This window comes from Harpia harpyja, chromosome Z (assembly GCF_026419915.1).
Source record: "Harpia harpyja isolate bHarHar1 chromosome Z, bHarHar1 primary haplotype, whole genome shotgun sequence".
In the NCBI taxonomy this organism is placed as follows: Eukaryota; Metazoa; Chordata; class Aves; order Accipitriformes; family Accipitridae; genus Harpia; species Harpia harpyja.
In genome coordinates, this window is record NC_068969.1 from 71,324,256 (window position 1) to 71,347,757 (window position 23,502).

Sequence of the window (23,502 nt, forward strand, 5' to 3'; positions counted from 1 at the left end):
ATCATACACTTTGCACACATTTGTTGGGCCAGATTGCTAGCACAGTGGCAATTCTGCAGCATATGGCACTGCAGAGAAAAACATCTCTAACATGTTCCTCCTCTGTCTCAAAGTGAAGCTGGTTCAAATATGTCTTTGTACACCCCACCTACCCCTCCTGCATGCCCAACTACTTGTTCCTGTTGTCACACCTCTTCTTCAACTGATCTCACAAAATCAAAATTTACTTCTAACCATTAATACTCAATGATCCAGTTTAAAAGATAATTTAAAAAAAAGGTTCACACAAGTCGTGGAGGAAAGTGCTACCACATGTCCTAGAATGAAACGCCAACAAGCTGAAATTCTTCAAGCCAACGTTGCCCTGTATCCTGCAACCAGACTTGGAAAGACAGTACTCTAAAAGAGGCACGAGAGACCTTAGAAAAATAGGCAGACTAGAACGTGAACATATCAGAGGTTGTTTCAATTTCTTTTATACTTTTTCTGAACAAGAAAGGTTGTTTCCAAATAGTTACGGAGTTCTCATTTCTAGTCCCTCAGTTCTCATTCGTGAGAGCAAAACCTCTTACACACAAGTCTTTTGCTTGGCCAGCCACATCCCAATCATCAACATTAGCCAGAGAAGTCAGGGGAAATAAATTTTGGGGGTGGCGTAAGAGAGCCTATTTTTTTTTTTTTGGTCTTCTCAGCAACTAGTATATTCAGCATAATTTTCGGAAATTTAAATTTCTTTAAGATGCTTCACCAAAGACAAAGATAAGATTATTTGTCATGCAATATGATGTGACGAAGGAGAGATTTACTAGGACTTATGTGGGGTTCAGTTAAAAGCTCCAGCACTTCTCCACAGTGCTCAGATTCTTCCAACTACAAAAGATCAATTACTGTTGGGTTAAGAAACAAAACTGAAATAAATTACAGCTAGTTCACTACTTTTGGGACACTACTCTAGAAACATCAAATTTGATTTTTATACAGGGCAGTTAGAGAGATAGATTACCTAAAATGAAATATAAACTCACTGTTTTGAATACAGAAAAAAAAAGCAAGACAGGTCAGAAAATTTTCCCTGTAGATTATTTTCTCCCTGAATTATGAAGTTGAGAGGACAGAATTGAAAAGATTACACTTTGTTACACTAACTTTCCAGCAGTAGCACCAAACCACCTATGTTAAAAATTGCAAAGTTAACACCAAACATTTTCATCAGCTTTCACTGCTGGTGAGCTACACCCAAATTCCACAGAAAACAAAGGAAAGGGCCACCTTGCAATGGTTGTGGAGGCCACTTCAAGTGAGCAGAATGGTCAAACCCCACAGTTGTCCCCATAACCTAAAATCCAATAGAAATGCATAATATAATAAAGATACTCCTTTACTGTGTAAATCTTCTCGTGGGAAAGTATTGGTGTACAGTTTAGACACTTGGGAATTTCAGCAGGAAGGTTTGTATGGACAGCAGTGAGGTTGTATGCAGGACCAACTTTGGTGTCTCCAAAGAAAAAAAAGTGATTAATTCAACTGTTGCTTCATTATGAGCAGATAAAAATGTCACGTTATAGCCCCATCTCTGAAACAGTTCTTAATTCAGATTCAGAGTAACCTTCTCCAACCTAAAACGCAAAAGACTGCACATCCTAAACACCTGAAAAAGAGCTTAAAAGTAATGCAGGTACTGCAAATGGCAAGGAAGAGACAGTAAATTGACATTTAGAGGCCTCTTAAAAGCGCTTGAAGGTGAAAAACATTAAGAAATCTACACAAGTGCTTTTCTCAACATCTTCCTATGGTACCCTGTGTAACACAGTTACAATTTTCAAAATAAAAACTCTAAATGGCTACAGAGAAATGAAACTTTCCATCACAGTAACATATGCATAAGCAAGATAAATGTTAATAATTAGCAATGTTAATTAAGATGGATGCAAGAATTCACTGCAAGATGTCTTCTGATACTAATGATCCCAGCTTCACTGTAGTTTTGTGACTGATTTTTAAGCTGAAGTAAGAGTATTCCAGTAACTTTCAGTTAAAACAGCTATGACTGCATAACATGCACCCCTGCCCTGCCTCCCCCGCCTCCCCCCCCCCCCCCCCCCAAATCAGCTGATGAGAGTTCACCATCTGTCAAGGTGAGCTTGTTACCATGCAAGACAAGTTTCTGAGGCAGATAATACAGTCAGGATGCTGGACAAAGATAAGCTAAGAGCACATCACAGACGAAGGAGATGCTTTCACACTAAAACTGAAGACGTTTTTCCATCCTTTCATGACTATGAACATCCTGAAAAATCCCAACTTCTGGGTGTTTAGTGGTTAAGGACAGCATGGTGCATTTTGAAACAGGGAGATAAAGTCAAGGAAAAAGTCTAATAGGCAGCATGAAGTGAGTATCATGTTGAGATTGAATAGCTGCCAAAGTGCAAAGGACAAAAAGCAAATGTAAACAAAGATAACATCCAAGACACAGACCAGAATGCAGTGATGTGTTGTTTCTGATGGCATATAGAACAACTGAACTTTGGTACAAGGCAGAAGAAAGAGAATGGAGAAGATAGGGTAGAAAACAATTGATCTAAACAAAGCTACACATATAAACAAGCTGTCAAATGTACTTAACAACCTGGTCTGAGCTTTACAAAGATTAACCAGCCTCTCTCTGTGCAACCTTGAAACATGGAGAAGCTACTGAAAAATAAGGTGAGCAGCAGCACTCCAGGCAGCACCCCACACTTGCAGCTCTGCTTTACTTTTGTTAGAGTAAGTGCCTGGTTCCACTTTGTGAAAGGACACAGCCATTACATATACCTATTGCAAAACTAGAGTAAACCTGCTCTCACTCCAGCAGAAGGCTACATGGTACATCTGATAAATGTGCATTATCTGCCACCTCCATACAGGTTCCTGCCACTCAAACACACACATGCACATTTTATAACCACCAACAGGGTGATACTAACCACATCCATAAAGTTCACCCCTTTCCCTAAAGGATGGATTCAATCCTCAGTTCAAGAAGCATCACATTGCATTATCTTGCTTTTTCCAGCGTTTCAGCTCTAACGGTAGCTGAGAAACTGTTTCTGTAAGATACCTCTTTTTCTCTATGTCAGAGTTTGTCATTCTTGAGAATCTACGAAAAACCACCAGCACATAAACACTATTAAAGATAACATTACTTAGTAGATTTAAGAAAGCTACGTTCAAATGAGACAGCTTAAAAGGCTTTTAAAAATTCAGAATCCCTCAAAATGAGCAATAAAATTGGATGAGGGAACAGAATTATTAAGCCATTTTATGCAGCTGACTAAACACCTCTCAAAACATGCCAATTACAATACAATCTATGTGTGGGGTAAAAATGGAAGAAAAAACAAGCACAGAAACCCAAATACCATACATCCTGTATGTCCCCACAAACAGGCACACAAAGTCTTTTTCCTCTTCCCCTCCACCCTTGTTTTTAAGAAAAAGCAAGTAAGCTCCCTCACAAATACATTCTCATTTTCCTTTACCTCTCATTACCACCAAAAGACCTACTATAGGAGGACTTAAGGTTGCATGGTCAAGGAACTTGGGCTGTAAAACTTTAAAAATTACAGACCAGTAGAATTACACAAAAATAATAATAATAATAATGATTTGAAAAGACACCCTTGACAACACATTGCATGCAGCACATATGCGACATTTGAAAGGGCAGTCACCTTTTTTGCCCCCCTAACTTTTCTTTTAAAGAAGTTACAAAAAAAGACAGGAAAATGGGGTAACTAATACTGGAACACACAAACAAAAAAAGCCAGTGTAGTTTGCATTCTAATTTTCAACTGAAAGTGACAGTCAGAAGAGCTCTCCCACCTCAGCTTTCTTCCTACCCTCAAAAAACAGGGGCATGACAACAGCGTGAAGGATACTAAGTGCTACAATGGACAAGCTTTGAATTCAGCAGGAGTTGCCCAACGATAGAGAGATCTTCTACAGAGGCACAATCAGTCCTCCAGGAAGAGATAAAAATTAATAGTTCACAATTAATTTATTTAGCTAATGAATCCAATAGCAGCTAGGAAACACTGATGTTTTTCCTTGCACTATACTTTGCAGACTGTTAACTTCAATAATCCTTAAGAACTTCACACTTGACACTGGAAGTCTTATTAGCAAGTGGATTTTCCTGTCATTAGGCTGCTCTGTAGGCTAGAAAAAGTCCCACGCCCCCACTTAATTTGCGACTTGTTTTAGTACAGATAGACATATACAAGGAACTCAAATAATTTCTATCTGCCTCACAAAGGAGTCTAAGAAAACATTTCTTTACTTGACTCTCATTTATGTTACCATTATGCATAGCTTAAACCAGAAGCGTGTTAAGAGTTTTCACAGTGTAGCCCTGCATTCATCACTCTAACGAACAACAGCAGGAAATGCAGGTTTCAACAGATGGAGGATTCGCTCTGCAGCAGCGTACAGCTTCAGGTTTTTTAGAGATGGCCCTGATGAGCTAGATAGAAAGTATCGCCAGTAATGAAAAGAAGGCTGAAGCCTGCAGCAAGGTGCAGGTAAGGAAGGCACTACAGGCTCCCTGGGTGTGAGCACACAGACAAGAGCCAGTTGTGCTCCCTCTCTTCCCACCATGTTTGCTTGCTGCTATGCTTTGAAAGTTTTCAAAACAAGGCAGCTAATAGCTATTACTGCATCTCCTGCTTTACTTTGTCTTCCGGTCTCTTATTTATCTTTTTCCAAATCATCAGAGCATTTCAAATTTACACTATGCCTGCACGCAAGCCTTCTAAGGAAGAACATGCAGGAACACACGCCCAAGTATTTTTCATTTGGGGAAAGTACAGATTCATGATTCAATAAGGCACAGATTAAAGACTTTCTGTCTCTTTCTGAAGTGCCATGCAGCATGAAGGATAAGGGTTTTCAAGAAGAAAAGGTGGCACTGACAATGGTATCTCAGACAATGAAAGAAAAAGAAAGGAGAGATCTTGCAGCTGCTAAATCCTCCACAGACAGCGCGAGCACACAGCCCTCCCTCCCATCAATGTGGTCTTCTTCTTTCAAAGGAGCACATGACTTTAAAGAAGTTATGACCACAGGGTTAGCAGACAATGTATGGGATCTCTCCATGATCATACTCTGCTAAGCAATTAGGTCAAACCATGCTCTTGAAAATTAGTTTAGCACAGCTGAAGGTCAAGGAATGAAAGCACACAGGGGAGGAGATGAGGCAGAAAAGGAGAAGAAAGATTTATTTTAACTCTGAAGCATGTACAAAGCCCTTGCCAGAAAAAGGAGTTGCGCTGTTGCTAGAACTTTATAGTGCACAAAAGGAAAATGCTCGACACTGAAAAACTGGCATCTGTGTACAAATACAAAGTGTTGTTCTAAGTTACAAGCTGTACACAGAAACAAAAAGGAACTCCTTTACATCAATGTGCTTACCAGTACTGTCTTGTTAATTCTAAATTACACTTTTGTCAATGGATTGACGTGGCCTAACAGTCAGGTAAATGAGCAGATTTTTGTTGCTGTTAACGAGAACAAAGTGACATTACATGCTTTTATGGAGTTCTGTAATCCTGTTTTTTTAAAACAGATTCTCTTGCATGAGCAGGAATTCTGATGTCAGATTTTTTTTTCTATTCACATTTGGGTTTTGGAATGCAAATTTGAATGAATAAAGTACTCTGGGTCTACGCTGGCAGCAGATGTTCAGAAGAGAAGGCACACTGAAAAAGCTGGAAGCATTACTTAAGGTTTGATGATTCTGTCCTCCTGGAAACCCATAAATTTACTGCAGACAAAAAACAAAGACATACTAACAACTTTACAGATTGCTATAAGAAGATCACTGAATTATTGAAGTCTGAAAGTAGTCAAACGAAGACTAAATTCTCTTTCCTGCTTTTTATAGCGCTTTGAACAGTTAGAATAGGTGGGTGAGAGGCAAACACCAGACAGGCACAGACAAAACCTTCGCTGCTTCCTGTATGTATATAAACAATTCAGCTCTGTCTTCAGTTTCATATTATCTATCCAGCATTCACTTACACAGTCTGGGTAACACCAGACATGCGTGCTTGTCACTGTGCCAGTAGACGAGACAAGAAATGCAAGTTATCAACATCACTGAAACTTTATACAAGAGGCTGAGCAATGGCCAGACACTATTTTTCTGCTCTCTGATCCAGTTATTGCCTAGACAGGAATAGCAATTACAACATTATCGGGGGGGGGGGGGGGGGGGGGGGATCAAGTTGTTGGCTATTCCTTTATAAGCAAAAGTGTAATATCTAAATGCTGTGATTTGCTCTTTTTAGGAGCTGTAAAACTTCTCACTGCTCAAGAGAAACAATTTTTCATGGTTCCTTGTTGAGAATTCATTTTACTGTACAATTACTTTTCACCTTAAAATTTCATCTAATATAGTTCAATGTGAGATGGCCTAAGTGCATAGGTATCACACATATAGTTTGAAAACTTTAGAGTTAAGTTTTTAAACAGTCTTCTCCATGGTATGTTCAGTCCCTTTTTTATTTTTAATATGAGACTAAGCCATACTGCAAAGCTCAAGACCTCTTAGCTTCCTAGTATACAGACAACAGCAGTGCTAAACCACTTTCACATTCTTACTGCCTCTCATTTGTACTCTACTGTTCACAAAACAAGTGTAGTGTCAGATTGTCTGAAGCTCAGTATTCTGCAGTTCTCAATGAACACTTCAAGTCACTGATCTTTGACAGTGCATTGATAACATTGTAACAAAAGGGAAAAAGTACTGACCTGTTCTAGAAGACTTTGGAGCTGGTCCTTTGTCAATATGCAGCGGGTGAAAAAAAATTCACTAAACATGGTGTCAAGTTTTATCACACTACAAATATAAGATGTACACAACCAGTATGAAAGTGAATTCAGTCTAAACACACATGTATCATACTTTTAGAACTTGGAGATGGTAAAAACAACAACAACAAAAAAGCGTGAGAAGGTCCCATGCCTCGAGTCCCTTAACACAAGCACCTATACTTAAGTGATTATCAAACTACAGAACGCGAAGAACTAGGTATTATCTTATTTGCCCAAGCAAGTACTCAAGAAAATGCTTTAGACAGAAGTCTACTTATAGACACAGTGGTTTAAATACCAATGTGAAGTCTGTGCTGAGATGTAATTGTATTTAATGTATAAGCTGGGGGAATATGTATGGCTGCAAGACTTCCAAGGCAGCTGGATGTCAGCCATTTCCTATTAATGATGCTTGGGCTGGAGCTTGCCGAAACCCATTTGGTCTGAATACACGTACATCTGCTAAAGCCTTTTCAGAAATCATCTTATAACACGAAAAGCAGAGTACTCACACTTCTAAACAGTTCAAATAATAACTACATCTATGATGGAAAGGAAACAGCCAGAAAGAAGGTGGGATAATGCAAAGAAATGCACAGATTTTCAAGCAAAGTGCTACCCTTACTGCCATTTATGGTATTAAAAAGAAGCTTGCACGTACAGGTACCTAAAGAATCAATGCTTAAGTACATGCCCACATAAATAAGGAACATAATATACTGTGCCAGTACTTAACACCAGAGTTTGAGTCTTAATGCTTCTATTGTTCTTCAGTACTTCATTTTCCCCTTCATTTGGGCTTTTCATGAAATTTGTAAACCAGCACAGCAATTAACATTAAATCATAAGTTAGACTTCCTGAATTTTGAAAGATGTACGTGATGTACATCTGACTTAGAACTGAACATAACAGCTCAGTCATCACTTGCTCAGAAATTCTTAAAGCAGGAGCTGGGACTGAATATTAAAACATATGAGCAGAAAAAACGTGATTTTGGTGACGCTAAAGACTGTTGCTGCTGCTAGTGCATACATAAAATGTTTTGGAGTTTCCTGTTTCTCTTCTGTAGCAATGGGTTCTGAAGCATGCCTGACGTGGGTGTTTGTCCTTCATCTTGGGGAGGCAGAGTCTAGTGATAATACTTATCAGATCTCAGTTATGCCATCCACTCTTTCATCACAATGGGCAGCTTCCCTTCCTTTCCCCTTTTCAGAACCTCCCTGTTTTATAGCATACGAACTATGATCTTAATAAGCAATAACAATGTGCCTCTAGGCAGCATTTCTATGCAGATTTTGACTCTGGAAGATAGCTACGTTGAATGGCCACAAATAAAAATACACAAATGCATGACATTGGCAGCACAGCTGCACCTGTTAGATACATTAAACAATGCTAATGTAAGAAAATGTTGCTTTTTCAGTATATTTGAAAAATGATTTAATATGATGGTAGGGTATGGATCATTCACCAAACTGTTGCTAGAAAAAGGGTAAAATCTAATCACTGAAAGCATAAGTGAGGATGGACTGCAAAGTCCCAAACAGGTTATGACTCAGCTTTCCCAAGAAACAATAGAGTTACAGGTGGGGAATGGATTTCACCATGTTTCATTACTTCCCATCAGTTACAAAGATTCACTGTAAAATCCACAGGTATCTTACTAATATTTCAGTACCAGCGCACAAGAAGAAACATACAGCCTCAAGCTTATAGTCCACAGAAGATGGCAGAATAATTTTTTGTGGGGGAAAAATTCTGCTTTTTCTCCTCCAATTATTAATTTGATGTTAGCTAAATACATAAGAAACTCACCAAGTAATACAATCTATAGACACATAATTTAAGCCAAAAAATTCAATCCAGTGATGAAAATACTGCTTTCCCTTGACTGAAGACAGCTTTTTAAGAAGACATGGCATTACAAACAAAGCACAGTTTGTGTCACATACACAAATCTCATACCAACTGCCTTACTAACTGTCCATATACATCATGGTTTTATGAGCTGCTATTTACAGCCAAATAATTGTTCACTTCCCCAGCTCTTCAGCCTTTATTCACAACTACTCACTCTCGCAGACAAGCTTGGGCACTTAGGAATTTAGAACATTTAAAAAAAATATTCCAAGTTACCCACTCTGACTGACCTCTGTGCAAAGGAGGGCTTGTCTGGCTACCCTACGGCTGCTGCCGCAGGAAAACATACTCAGACTGTGCAGTCACCGATCTCGTTGTCCAGGGTTAATTGACAGTCAGTTTTTGCTTCCCAGTTCAGAGCAACTCTTCCATGCTGTTTTAGCTGACCACACCTGCATGGCACTGACACAGAGCACACGGGGCATGGGCTTTACTGTGCGGGTTACTAGATTGAGCCAGCATCTGTCACAACCGGAGGCTTCCCCATCCCTCTGGCTCTGCATTCCTACACTGTGCCGGCAGCTGGCACTCATACTTGCCTGGCATGCCCACGGTGACCCAGTTCAGGGAGCTCAATCTGTAATCCCCTCCTGCTTCCAGGCTGTGCTCGGGACAATACCAGTGCCAGCACAGGAGAAGCAGCAGGAGAATGCAGCTCAGTGGGTGAGGAACAGGATCATCCCATTCACTGGCCCTCTCATTAGGCTGGCTTAGCCACCCTGTAAAAACAGGAAGGCAGGCCAGCAGGCAGGTAGGGCAGTGCTGACCAGAAACTAACACACCCACAGGAGGGACACTAACATAAAGGTTTCTTTTTAAAGGAACAACAGGGGCTGCCGAAGTGGACCAGCTTTGTAAAATACAAACTGGAATGATTTGTTCTCCAGTTAATGTTATAACTGGCAACAAAAGCAGGAAAAGCAATCCTTCTTTTAGGCAGGAATGTCAAGTAAGTAGTATCAGAAGGCCCTTTCAAATAAAAAGCAATGAGAAAAGATGAGACATAAGGAACTAAGCCATTCCCTGATGTGCTTTCCTTTCCCAGGGAATCAACAACAATTCTGCGCAGATGGTCCTGCTCATGGAGATACAAAAATACTGGCAGTCAGATAATATACCAAAGTAGTCCTAACTCCCATACCAAAATGTCTGAAGTCTATGCTTGCAGGAAAAAGAAAAAAACAAACCACCAAACAACACCCCCCCCAACCCCAAACCCAACACCAAACCAACCCAAAGATAAAGAAAGCAGAAGGAGACAAGGTGAAATATCCATCTCTGGGATTACATCTGCGTCATCTTCATTAAAGGTAACAGGAACCAAATGTCCCAATAAAGGAATCAGAGTCAGCAAGAAGAAAAGTATCAAAACAAAGCTAAAATTTATTTCCACACAAGACTCGCATGTACTTTTTTTTCTTGTGAAATAATAAACTGCCAGTTTTGTTGATGAAGCTATTGAAAGCGCTGAGTTCTTGGCCATGAAGTTATTAGACCCAAGTAAAATACCCACTAATATTATTATCCTCTGTGAATAAAGGGGAAAACCCCCACACCTCAGTCTCCGTTAAACTTGGCAGAATAATTTAGTTGTATTCTGTTCCGGCATGGTTTACAATATTATCAACATAAAAGTTAGCTCCATCTAGTTATACCTACATAACTAGGCAAAGGAAGCACAGTACCAAATAACACACACCACACAGAGTACATATGAATGTAGGTTTTAAGCACAGGCTTTCTTAGTCTCATTCAGAAATACAGGATTACAAAGGACCATCTCAGCAATGAAGTCCAATGCTCTTAAGCTGTAGACAACCCTGCAATAGTCAACGAGACTAGAAATTTCAGAAAACAGAGAAGGAAGAGAATAGAAGAGATGAGAGGCCCCATAGTGCTTCTCTATAATCACAAGACAGTTAAAATTCACCAAAGACTCCAGAAAATTAACACCTTTTCTCTGTCCCGTAAGAGTAACAACTTCCAAACACCACAGTTTCAACAGACTATGCGACCTGGAGAAAATGTCCCTCAGCTATCAGTTCCCATGACACATGAGCACGTACTCTAAGTGAACACTTCTACAGGCACACCCACCCAGTACCTCAAATCTTACAATGATTACTTATTGATACTTGAGAAAAAACTGAGGAAAGGGACAGGAGCCCAGAAGCCAATTTACATATCGGACAGAAAGTAGGGCTCTTCAAGTAACTTGTGAAAACTTAGAAACACAGTATTAATTGCTCACAAATAAAGATACAGTGGAAATCAAATATTTCCAGTACACCAGGTCAGTTACAGGCTAACTTCGCATCCTGTTCAAGCAAGAAGCACACAGACAGAATGCTACCGCCCAAAGCAAATTTTTTCCTTTCCAGAAGCTCAGTCCTCTGCATAGTTCAGCAGAAAACTCAATTAAACTATATGTTTCAACCATATTGTATGCACAGTTACAACTTACACTGCCTGTGAACTCTTCCAAGCTTTGGGTATGTCCCCTTATGTTTGTGACCACCCAGTAAGAAGTATTTTTGGGGGGGTTAAGTACAGGCAAGACCATTTAAGCTAACAAACAAACAGACTTGCCCCTGCAGGCAGATGACACTGGATAAGACTTGCTCTAGCAAAGAGTGGAACACCACCATGCTGCAAGGTCCCTGCTGCTGGTGGTCAATGCACACATGCAGTCTGGGGAGCCTTGCAATGACGCTTCCTCCTCAACAGTATTGTCTCTTGAAGCGGAAATTGTCTGTCACATTTGCTTGCATAATCAGAAGGGAATAAGGGGACGGAAATAAAACATCAAACCCAAGAGAATAAGGTTGCAGACCATCACGTGGATTACTCAGTGTGGTGTTTTACAGCAATCCACATGATGGTCTGCAACATTATTCTCTTGGGTTTGATGTTTTATTTCCTTCCCCTTATTCTGGATTTGCTTGAGAAGCACCCATTAGAAGACATTCTCCCCAACATCAATGTGTGCCACAACCAAAAAACCCACCGAACTCCAACACACTAAAAATATAACGCCTTTAGTACAAAAGGACAACATTCTCAAGGACTACAATATGCCTGAAAGCTTTGAAAGAGAGAGTTAAAACTGATCTAAGATATCCACAATAACTGTATCCTTATCAGCTTCCTCCTCCCCCAGGACAGTATCATGCAATCCTTTCCTTTAATTTTACAAGCTCAATCTTGATACAACTTAGGTTCCCTGTTCACATTGACTTCATTTCAAAGACAAGTCCCAAACTTCACTTTCCTGGAGGCACGCAGCCTTTCCATTAACAGCCTGAAGATTCATCTGTGAACACTGTAAGTGTAAATCCAGTTACTAAAGTTTCGTTTCCCCAAGCATTTTCATTCTTCCAGTGTATTTAAAAATCATACCACTCCAAGCTCCCTGGTGCAAGGCTAACTGTACCAAAGTCTTAAGTCTCCTCTCTTAAGAAGCTTCTTCCAGCTTCACCACCTTAGCATCTCTTCGTCACTTTAGAACAGAACAGCAGCAATCTGTTTGAAATGGAGGGACAAGAGCTGTGAGTACCATGTAAAGGAGGACGTAGCAAGGTATTGCACAAGGATGCAGAGAGATATCCGACCCTAAAATTCAACTCTGGTATTAGCTTGTTCCATAACTGTACCAAAACCAACAGGAATGTCACCCAACAACTGATGAAAACATGCAGGTTCCACTCTTTCTGTATCACCCCCTAGGTGATGATATGTCCAGAGTTTAACAACATTAACTATATTAGACTGCTTGGCACAGGCCTTTGTTCCCAGTTGTACTAAATTTCACACAATTTGTGTTACTCCAAAATTCACTGCATAACAAAGACATGCAATGAAATAGTTGAGGCTTGAAGATCTTTAGGCTTTGTCCACACTTCCCTCAGCTTCGTCTAGCTCGGCCATGAACTAGTGATGGTTAAGCAGGATCCACTATACTGCATGGTAAGTCAATGAACACTTTCCAGGTTTGTTGGATAATCTTCCTTTGCGTCACTTATCTTCCTGCAATGGGGTCAAAATACAGTTTGAGAAACAACTGTCTTATTTGAGACCGAGCTCCTATGCAAGTCACTACCATCCAGGAAACAGAAACTATTCAGCTACTCCTTTAACTGGCACCTTTACTGCAGAATATAAAATTGTACCAACAAGTTCCACAGGTTTGCTAACCAAGCCAGTTAAAAACAGAAGAACACCTGGCCATTAAGCCCATCTGTGGGTCTCACAGGAAACATGCAATTTCCTCCAAAAACTGATACACCTTTGAATACCTCTGACCAACTGCAACAATCATTTGTCAAGGTAACTCCAGAACCACTGCGCCACCCATCATTTTCCTAATTTCCAGCTTAACCTCCTTGTTGTCGGTTTATGTTATTCTGCCTTTGTAGTAAAGTGATTCTATCTCTGTCCCTCCTACATATTTAACTTGAGGTATATTTATGGAGGCAATCACAACTTCACACAGGCTGAGATTTCACAGTGCTTTCAGCTGATTTGAGTGTGCACTGCTGCCATAAGTAAGATATAAGGTGGTCTAGTTTTTTTTTCCCCTTTGGCAGCACTGCTGCATCAAAAAACCCCACACAGAAACACAGAGCAGAGGAAAGTGATACTGCTCCTTTCAGCCACCAACAGCACGGACTGAGCTTGGTGCACAGCTCTCATAAAAACACAGCCTCAGCCTCCCTCTTCCTAAGCTAAAGGGGCTAATTCCTGTTTGGTACACACAGCTCCATCAGAAGCAGCGATATACTCGACATCTGTAAAGGGGAGAAAAAAAAGAAAACACCAGAAAACTCCCACAAACACAGAAGGACAAAAAAACCAAAGCCCAGAAAGATGGAACAAAAGTTTCAGCACACCCCTAACACACCAGCTCCGGTACTGATTGTGCCTCACTGAGCCTGGCTAGAAGAGAAATCAAAGACAAGTGTTTTTATCTGCTTCCTGATGAGTTTAGATTTACAAAGATTTGTACATTTAAACTGAAGGCACAGAATAATCAGCAAGCTCTAGTTTTAATTACACTTCATTTTAAAAGACCTACAAAGCAGGCATTATTCTCCCCCAGAGCGAGAAATAAACTAAGCAGGACCAAGCAATTATACTGAAAAAGCATCTGCACCTCTTGTGCTTTTCATGCAGCAAACCTCTCAGCACATTTTATAAGGCAGTAATTGTCACCAGTAGCACTGTATGGTGACAGCCTCTTGCAGCCTGCGCAATCAGCAGCTCGCAGGTTATTAGGCATTTGTGAAAAGGAGGCATTTTGAAGCATGGCTGGGAGGTAAAGTGACTTGAGACACAGAAGAATAATTCCTCCCACCACGCTTTCCAGTTGAGACCTTCTTTTTCAGTACCCACGCAACCACCAGTGACAGAACGTGCAGACAGTCATGGAGTAACTGACTTCTCCTCTGAGAGCTAAGACTGATACAACATTTACGTGGTTCACAAACAGCACAGAAAGGGTTCTTTGCTGTAGTCTGAATTTCACAATTTTCAACCCTTAAAAAAAAAAGGCACAAATACACTAACCAGGCTTCCTGCTCAAACAGCAGCTTTGTGGCCAACGTTATAGTCCACTCAATTTACTGCAATTAATTATCATGTTCTACTGGAATTTGCATGCATGTAGTTATAGAAGCAGTGAATTCCACACTGGCTGTATTTATTGTTGTGCCTGTACACATAACACAGGAAACAGTACCACAGAGGTTTGCACCTTTTGCATCTTCAGTACTTAACCGTATCATCTCTGTATGAAAAGGAAGGTTAACACATGCCTTTAATGGAGCAATGGAGATATTGTTACAGCAAGAAAATCCAAGAAAACAGAAACTGGAAACTTCAGTGTATCACAGTTAAAAATTTTATACCTTAGATGCAATACTTTCAGCCTTACCAGACCACCTTTCACATTGCTCCTTCCCATCCCCATATGACTTTCTAATCTGGTAATTCACAGGAAAAAATGTTACACTCTAACATTATTAAAGACAGTTGGCATGGGTTTTAAATGTGACCACTCTGAAAGGAAGTACCACCTCAAAGGAATTTCACATCCTATACATCTTGCAAGAGAGCTTGACAATACTCACACAATTTTAGTACATCGGCTAGTTAGCAAGATTAGTTTAAGTTGTCAAGCCTGAAAAGCGCCACGAAGGTAAAATTCTAGTTGCCATCCAAGTTATTTTTTGTTCGGCGTTTTTACTCTCCTCTCAACACCGGCGTGCAATGTAGTTACAGTTATGGTGTGTGGATAGATGATGGACAGGCTTCGCAGTTCTAAAAAGCAGCGTTTCTGAAAAGTGATATGTGAATAACCAAAAATACATATATACATACACGTACACACACACACATATATATATTTGTGTTCTGCTTACATACTCCCTGCTTACTACAGAAATCAGTTTCCAGCATCCAGGGAAAAAAAATTTTAAAAATCTCTTTTCACTCAACACTCAAAGGCAAAAGAATATATTTCAGATTGTAAATACACATTTGCACAGCTCTCTGTTCTCCCTTATCGGCATCTTCAGCATGTTATCCTATGCATTTTTATCTCACAAATGATAAAGTGATTAGATACCTTAGATAGCAGGGTTAGCTTACTGCTTTTTACTGTTAGTGCCTCTGCTTAGTGAGCTACCAAGCAGAAACAGACTGGTTTCCAAAACTGCTGAGATTCATCACAGCTTTTATTCAACAAGTGCTTTGCTAGTGAGTCCAACAGGTCCAAACAAGCTTTAAGTTTAAAACTGTTAGATACCTCTTCTTACTTTTTGAATCAACAAGAATCTAAAAATTGCAAACTACAGTGCAATGCAAATACCATTCTTCAATTCCAAAACTTTATTACAACAATCTGCATCTCTTTTAGGAAGCACATGAAAGTTTAAAGAAAAAAACCCAACAAACAAACAATGGGGTAGGGGGTGAAGGAGGAGGGAGCTGTTTGTAAGACCAGGAACTAAATCACTTCAATTCACATAAACAGACACAGTATGTATCTATACCATAGCTTTGTTTGGGTACCTCTCCCTGTAATTATTTAAGCAATGCCTCATTTCTTACAGTATGGTAGCAACGCCCAAGTAAGGCTAGTCACAGGAGGATAGAAAAAATATTTTTATTAGTTTGATTTAGTTTCAAGGTCTTGCGTGCTCACTGTGGTGAGGTTTTTAATACTGATGAACTTGAATTTCTGTCTTTTGGGCTGACTGAAGTAAAAGCACTGCAGCAGGGTATTTAAAATGCACAGCCACACTGCCTGCAACTACCAGCAGAATTAAAATGAACAAAACAGCTTTAGTAAATTTGTCGCTCTTTCACAATAATCTCTACCACCCCTTGAAATTTCATGGTCAGATGATTACTTAACGCATCTGTAGGTAGCCTGCATCTGAACGATGCAATCACTTCAAATTCGTAAGACGGAAGAAAAGCGTATGCAATGCAACATACACAATGATCAAGAGCACAATCTTCTTTATGTTCTGTGCTAAAGACAACATTTGATCCACAAGTCTCACAAGACTGTTTTGGTACAAAAGCTTAAGATAAACCAACTTGAACAGCCACAAATGTGTCGGAAGAAATCATGTACAGGGCAAGACAAATAAGGGTGATCCTGTCAGTATGCACAATCCCAAGTTTCTTTTTTCTGACTCTCCCCAGGCATAAATCAAAACAAACAAAAAAATGGAATAAAACTCAAACATTTTGGTAAAAGGACAAGGACCATTTACTACTTTTTCTGCAAAGGCACTGTGAAATACCAGAAAACTAGAAAGTGCATTTTTTTTCAGCCTAGACACACCATTATCCCTTCTCCTTGTTTCCAACAACTCTAGGTTTTATGTTAAGCAATATTTAAACCTCCTTTATTAGTTTCAGTCAAAAATTTAATTTACATAATCCATTTACTTTCTTCAAGACACCTTTCTTAGATCACTTTCTTATTCAAATGATTTTTTATTCTAGTTACTGTCGGAAGTATTATAACGTAATAAAGACTGCTAAATAATTTACAAGGGAAAATAGTGAAGATTATTAAAATTTCTGAGGATTTGCATCTTCACTGAGCTTTCTCAAAAGGCAGGTTGGCCTAGGAACTTCAGGATCCATTTATTCAAACACACCTCTGTCAATAAAAACTCATCTGTTCATTTATTCACCTTGTTTGCTGCATGACTGCAGCTAAGTAAGAGGAAATAAAAGAATGCTTCCCTTAGAAGGGGAAAAATAGGTTGATTTTGCAAAATGGAACCTTTCATCATTGCCTGGCTCAAGTATTAAATCACATTTGGGTTCCCAAATGAACACAAGAAATTTTAAAGTCAAAGGTGTTTTTAATATTCTCTCCTTTCTGAGTTTTGATCCTCAGAGTTGACATCTGCAACTACATTTACATGCAAACGTAATCGTGAGAAACCTACCGAAGAGGTAATGGTGAGAAACCTACCTAAGAGGTAAAGGAGGAATGGAAAGCAATGGGATTTACAAGAGAGCATTTCAAGCAATCCTAGAAATTTAAATTTAAAAAGAAGTTAAACCCACCACTGAACTAAACCATACAACAGCTATCCTAAGATTTGTTTACTCTTACGGTTTTATGGCAACACTTCGCAGTGGAATAATCCTGGTTTCTTAAAGTGATGATGAAGTGAAAGCTTTGGCCCTTCTAAATAACTGCATTCCATTTTTAAAGCAAAAGCCCTGTCAAATATTTCACAATGTTTTACAATCCACCGGTAAAGTAGATAAAAAGTAGATAAAACTGATGAGTTTCTTAGTTTCCTTCACTTTTTTCAAAGAAAAACTAGAGCAGAGTTTAACACTGTTTTAAATTCTTAAAATATTACAGGTTTGGACTGCATGCCAAGCTTATATAGCATTAAGATGAATAAAAACATCTTCGGTACTGTAATACCTTGTCGGTAACTGATCACATTAATACACCTTTTTTTTTTGACTGAACTCTATTACCTAATACTCTGCCAATTTGAAAAACTCTTTTTTTTTTTTTTTAAACTACATAACATTATTCAGTGTTTGCACTTCCCCATACTGCAAAAATGAAATGCTTGGTCTTCACTGCTGTGTTCTTGAGCTAACATGTGACCTCCAAAGTATGTTTGTTTGGAAAAATCCCCATATATTTAAACATTTCTTATGTAATTGGCCTAAGGCCAATTGTTCTATTTCACAAATATGTACTGGGGACCAAACATTGCGTTGACACTTTCTCTTTAGAAGTAAATACAAGAGAGGTTATATAAACCTTCAACACTTTCTAAACTAGCATACTGACATCGTCTTCTCCCTGAAGAACCTTAAGAAAACACGATAGACAATTTCTAGAGCTGTGTCTTTATTTCCCTCTATAAAGTAAATCATGTACTGGTGTCTGTATGCACAGGCATAGTTTTATTTTTAAGAGTCCAGAAACTGAAACTTGAATTTCAGAACACTTTATGTGTTCTTGCCAAAAAAGAATGGAAATCAAATCAAACAATTTTGTGTCCAAACAAAATATTTAGACCACATAACTGAAACTTACAGCTTAGCATGATAAAATGTCCTTCTAACACTATATCCAACAAGTTAATAAGACTTCGCTGTCCAACACAGCCTGTCATTCTAGATGTATGAAAAAGCCAACTCAGAACACTACGTGAAAATAAGAGTACACATTCATCATGTACCTGCACAAGTCACGGCGACAAGCTTGTACATAAATGGGGTGAGGTTTATTTTAAATGCAGTCCAATGAACTTTCTGATAATGTGGGGGCTTTTTGTTCCTTTGGTTGTTTTTTTGTTTTGTTTTGTTCTGTTTTTTAAGACACAGTGCTCTATTTCTAAGTTCCTGCCTATGCCACTACCTTGTTCACAACATTTGCTACTACTGCACCCTTCACTGGAAAGGTATAGGCAAGTAGATGTGGGATCATCTGCCCCACAGACACTGCCCTGTGGTAATTAAACACTGATCCTAAGCTTTGAAATCACCAAGAGGAACAGTAGGAAAGGATTCTGCCATACTGGTGTGCTAAAATGCCACTGGATTCCCCCTTAAAGAAGGGGGAAGGAAGATGAAAGGGACTCGCACGTAACACAACTCAGTGTTAAACTGACAGTTTTAAAACACAGACGGCACTGAAAAAACAAGGCATGACTAATGGCTTGAGCTCGGAGGAACATCACCATACAGCATTCAAGAACTGCGGTTCAAGCAGGCAGCGCTTCATCTGCGGCGCCCTGCTCGCATCCCCTGATCCGACTTCCAGCTCCAGCAGCGATGCCCAGAAAGTGATCTTCACCGCAATAGTACTTACTGATGAAATGGAGTTTCTCCCGCCTCTTTAACCGCGTTATTAAAGCAAAACCAACACGCCATACATGCGGAGTCCTCCACTACTGACACAATGCAAACTTCTGTCCTACAAACCCACCACGTTTCCAGTCAGTTTACCCGCCTGGCTAACAGCAGCAAACCTTAGGATTTCACAGCTGCCCCTCCGGCCCGAAGGCAGCCGGTACTCCCGTCCGCGCCGCACGACACCCAGATGGGCACCACGCCGAGAAGGTAGTAATCGTAGAATCACAGAAGGTAGTAATGGGGAACTGCCCAAGCCCAAAACCCCCTCAGACCCGTACTAAAAAAGCAAACACGCCGTAGCTTAAAATCCAACTGCCCTTCCCGTCTCCGGGCACCTCAGAAGGGGTGGAAAGGCAACGCGGGGGCATCTCAAGCGGCAGGAGCTGCGCCTGCCCTCGCCCCTTGCCCCGCCGCGCTCAGCGGCGACGGCTCCCGCCGCCCGGCCCCGCCGCCAGCCCGCACCCACCTGCCGAGGTCCTCGCCCGTCTCGTAGTGCTCCTCCAGGTTCTCCTGCCTGAACACCGTCATGGTCGCCGCCGCCTCGCCGGCTTCAGCCCCTGCTCGCCGCCCTCATCACCAGCACCCCGGAGCCGCCCCGCGCTCGGCTGCGCGCCCTGCGGAGGAGCGCGGAGGTGAACGCCCCTGCCCGCGGCCGGGCGGCGACCCTCCCGCCGCCGGGGTGGCCGCCCCCCCGCCGCCGCCCCCGCCCCCGAAGGAAGCGGCACCCGCGGGCCGGAGGGCGCCTCCCCGGCCCCTGCCCGGGCGGCGGCAGAAGAAAGCAGCGGCGCCCCCCACCCCCGCCCCTTCCCCGGCAGCCGCACTGCCGCCCAGCCGCCCGCCGCATTCCTCCGCGGCTCCGTTGCCCGGTCAACCGGGACGTGCCGTCGGACCTGCGGCGGGAGCCCCCGGGCATCCCCGCACCTGACCCCGGGCGAGGGAGGGCGGGCGAGGCGGGGGATCCCCTCCCCGCCGCCGGGCAGGGGCTCGCGGGGCCGGTCCCCGCGGCCGCGCCGCGCCCGCCCGCCCGCTCGCTCCCTCCCTCCCGCGCCCGCCCGCTCGCCCCTCACCCGCTGCTGTTGTTGTTGCCGCCGCCGGCGCCCCGGCCGCTCGGCGACCCGTGAGGCGGCGACAGCGCCGCGGCCGCTCCCGCCCGGCGCGCAGCCACCGCGCGACGCCGCCGCGCGGGGCGACGCCGCCCGGCCAATGGGAAGCCGCCCACCGCCCCCCCCGCCCCACGCCGCGGCCTGCCCGCCTCTGCTCTGCCCTGCCCTGCCTTGCTCTGCCGTGCCGTGCCGTGCCCCGCCGGGCGCCACAGCCAGGTGCGCCCCGGCCCGGCCCGGCCCGGCGGCGGGGGGAGCCCGCGGCGGCGTGCCCCCCCGCCCGGCGCGGGCCTGCGGGCGGCTGCCGGCGCGGCCATTGTGTGCGCTGCCGCCGGCCTCCCCCCCGCCCCGCTCGGCGGCCGCGCCCCCGCCCCGGGCAGGCTGAAGCCGGGCGGGGGGCAGCCGCGGGGCTGGCGGCCTCCGTCCTCCCGCCGCCCGCCGCTGGCAGCCCGCTCCGCCAAAAAAAGCGGTCCCCGCGGGACAGAGCGGGCGGTGCGCCGTCCTGCCCGCCGCCCCGCACCGGCTCCCGCCCCAGGCGCGGTGGGCAGGGGCGAGTGCGGGAGGCCCGCCGCAGCCTCCCAGGGGGGGTGAGGCCGGGCGCGCCGGGTGGTCCCGGCCCCGCGGAGAGCCTGCCTGGCGCCGGGCTCGCGGCGGGGAGCCCCCGGGGCGCTCTTAGGCCCTTCGCAAAGTCAGCGTTTAGGCGCAGTCCGCAGGTGTTCTCCTACCACCAGGCGACAACAGGGAGCATTTTTCTAATGCCGAATGGACCGAGTTGTCCCCGCCGAGCATTTGCACCTTGCATGTGGCGCTTGCTAAGGTTCCCCGGCTTGGCCCGTGCTGCTGCTGCTGCTGCTGCTCAGGTTCAGCTTTCCCAGCGCATGGTGTTTTCTGCAGCGTGTTGGTCCCACGCCAGCTCGGAGCTTAGGCTACTGCTTACGTTTTGGAAGCGAGTTTTTTTGCTCCCATCCGTGCTGCTCAGCCTCGAGGGAGTATGTAATGTCAAGTAACTGAACAGCTTTTAACTTCCATCTGAACTCTTAAGACCTCTCAGAAAGAGAATTGCTCATCAAAGGTGAAGAAAAGTTCAACGCAGTCATACGATTTTACACTTAACTTGGTTTAGCACTTGAGAGAGCCTGGCCGCCTTCAGGTGCAGGGCAACCAGTACAGAAGCCCTGAAATTTTCTGGGGTGAAATAAATTTTCAAGGCGTGACCTTGGGCAAGTGTCAAAAATTTTTCTGCCTCCGCTGATGTCAGCGCTAACATAGAGGGAGGGCATCTGAATGGATCGCTGGATGTGAAGTTACATAAAGCCACCTTCAAAGAGGGCAGCGTGGTGGCGTCTCCCCAGACTGAGCTACATTCAAAACTATACACCCCTCACTATTTGATTTATAGCCAGACATGCAGGAGTATCATGCCGTGCCTTGTCTTCAGCCTATCTTCTACGTATTTATCTCTAACAGGTTTTCAAAGTCATGACTCACACACTTTAGGTTGTCAGATTTTCAACACAGCTCAAGGTTTTTAACAAACACTGGATACAGGTTCAAAAGTTCATTTTGGTTTTAGAGATTCTTCCTTTGCTGGAAATGAGGACAATCACTGGAGCCAGCCCATGAAATTTGAAGCACTCTAACCTTGCTTGATCTTCAGATGTTTTTCACTTCTTTGTTTTGGGATTTTTTATGATGTTCCTGAGCTCATACAAGAATAACATTTGTTGTAGCTTGTATGTGTATTGCATTGCAAGCGCTACTCAGACACACAATTCAGTATTACTCCTTATGACCCAGCCCTGCTTTAACTACAGCAATTGAAATTTCACTATTGATTCAAGTGAGAGCAGGCGCACGTTGGAATCAATACACTGTAACCGAGATAATTACCAAGATGCGTAGGATCAACAGAAAAATGGTTTGCTTAAAATGTTTCTTGTTTCCCTTTCATTTAATAACCATATCTGAAGGGGGAAATCTTGCCCCTGTCGCCTGTCCATCTAGATCTGGGATGCTTGAATCTTGCTGACAAGGCCCCTCAGTGGACCTGAGCGTTGTGTTTCACTGCTGTTGTGGCAGCAGCAACAGCACATGTCACCATGTTGTGTGCATGAGGAGGAGTCAAGCTCCGCCCGAGTGAAGGCAGCTGCGGCGGCACGGCACTGCTGTGGTATACACAGGTACAAAAGAAGAGGTTTGCCAGCTGAAGCACCGTTTCTGTTTCTTCAGAGAAATACTCAGCGGGTTGTGTTTGACGCAGTCCACTTTGAAAGGGCTTGCCTATTCCTGGTGGCACTTGCCCTGCAGTCTGGGAACACTTAATCTAGGTAAAAACCCAGCCCCATCGCTATGCTTTTAAAATGCTCATCGACTTCCATGAGAACGATACTGGATTGCACACGTAGTTAGTGGGAAAAATAATTTTAAATTGCTGTCAAATGTGATTCAGCAATTGTGACTGTGGTTTATGCTTACAGGTTTAATAGCACATTGGGTGAAATCCAACCCTAATAAACTCAGTAGCAAAATCTCCATGATTTCATGGTTCCGTGATTTCAAGCCAATCTGTATTTTCATTTATTGTAATATAACAGAAATAATAAAGTGAGATTAACTCCTTAGTTACACTGTTGTAAATCAGGAGCAATACTGATGTCGGTAAGATTATTTCGGTATGAAAGAGGATTAGGAGCAAGATTAATAGCAACAAATGTGTTTTCAAAGGAGTGATTTGTACCTGCTAGCTTACTACGCCAAGTGGTTCATATATATTTTGCTATGTAGAAAATCAAGTGTTCTGTTTTTCAATAAATATTACAAAGAATTCAAATTTGCAGAAAGCATCTGTATCCCTAAGCAGTGTTAAGTGAAAGGAAAGCTACATTATTTCTGCAAGTCAAGTGATTTATAGCACTCTTCAGCCGCTTTGCTACTGAATCTACACAGCCATTTCTACATAAAGTTAACAGACAAGGAAGCATATTAAGTGTATTTTTTCAGGATAAATCTTTTCAAGATCACTGTTTGATTTGTTTCTGTCATCCAGGTGAGATGTCTCTCCTAATAATGTAAGATACTAATTATGGCAAAGAACATACATTACTTAGGCAGGCTATTATTTCTTCTGTGTATAGTTTTCTTTTTAAGAGATCAGCTTTTATTTTTGACATGACTATAAAAGCAATTTTCTGGGTCGTGTGTGATGTTCTC

At 42.6% G+C, this 23,502-nt stretch overlaps 1 protein-coding gene across 3 annotated transcripts in view; it reads right to left on the bottom strand.

Annotated features, from left to right (window-relative positions):
* The window catches only part of DAPK1 (death associated protein kinase 1), a 92,811-nt gene extending 72,947 nt beyond the window's left edge, over window positions 1-19,864 (bottom strand). For 2 of the 3 annotated variants that reach the window (XM_052778286.1, XM_052778285.1), the window contains exon 1: window positions 19,659-19,856. In XM_052778286.1, coding sequence (XP_052634246.1) covers window positions 19,659-19,720 — 62 coding nt within the window. In that variant the 5' untranslated portion in view covers window positions 19,721-19,856. Of the gene's footprint in view, window positions 1-19,658 lie in introns of all 3 variants that reach the window. The other variant, XM_052778287.1, reaches the window with a different exon arrangement.
* Between the last annotated feature and the right edge of the window lie 3,638 nt (window positions 19,865-23,502).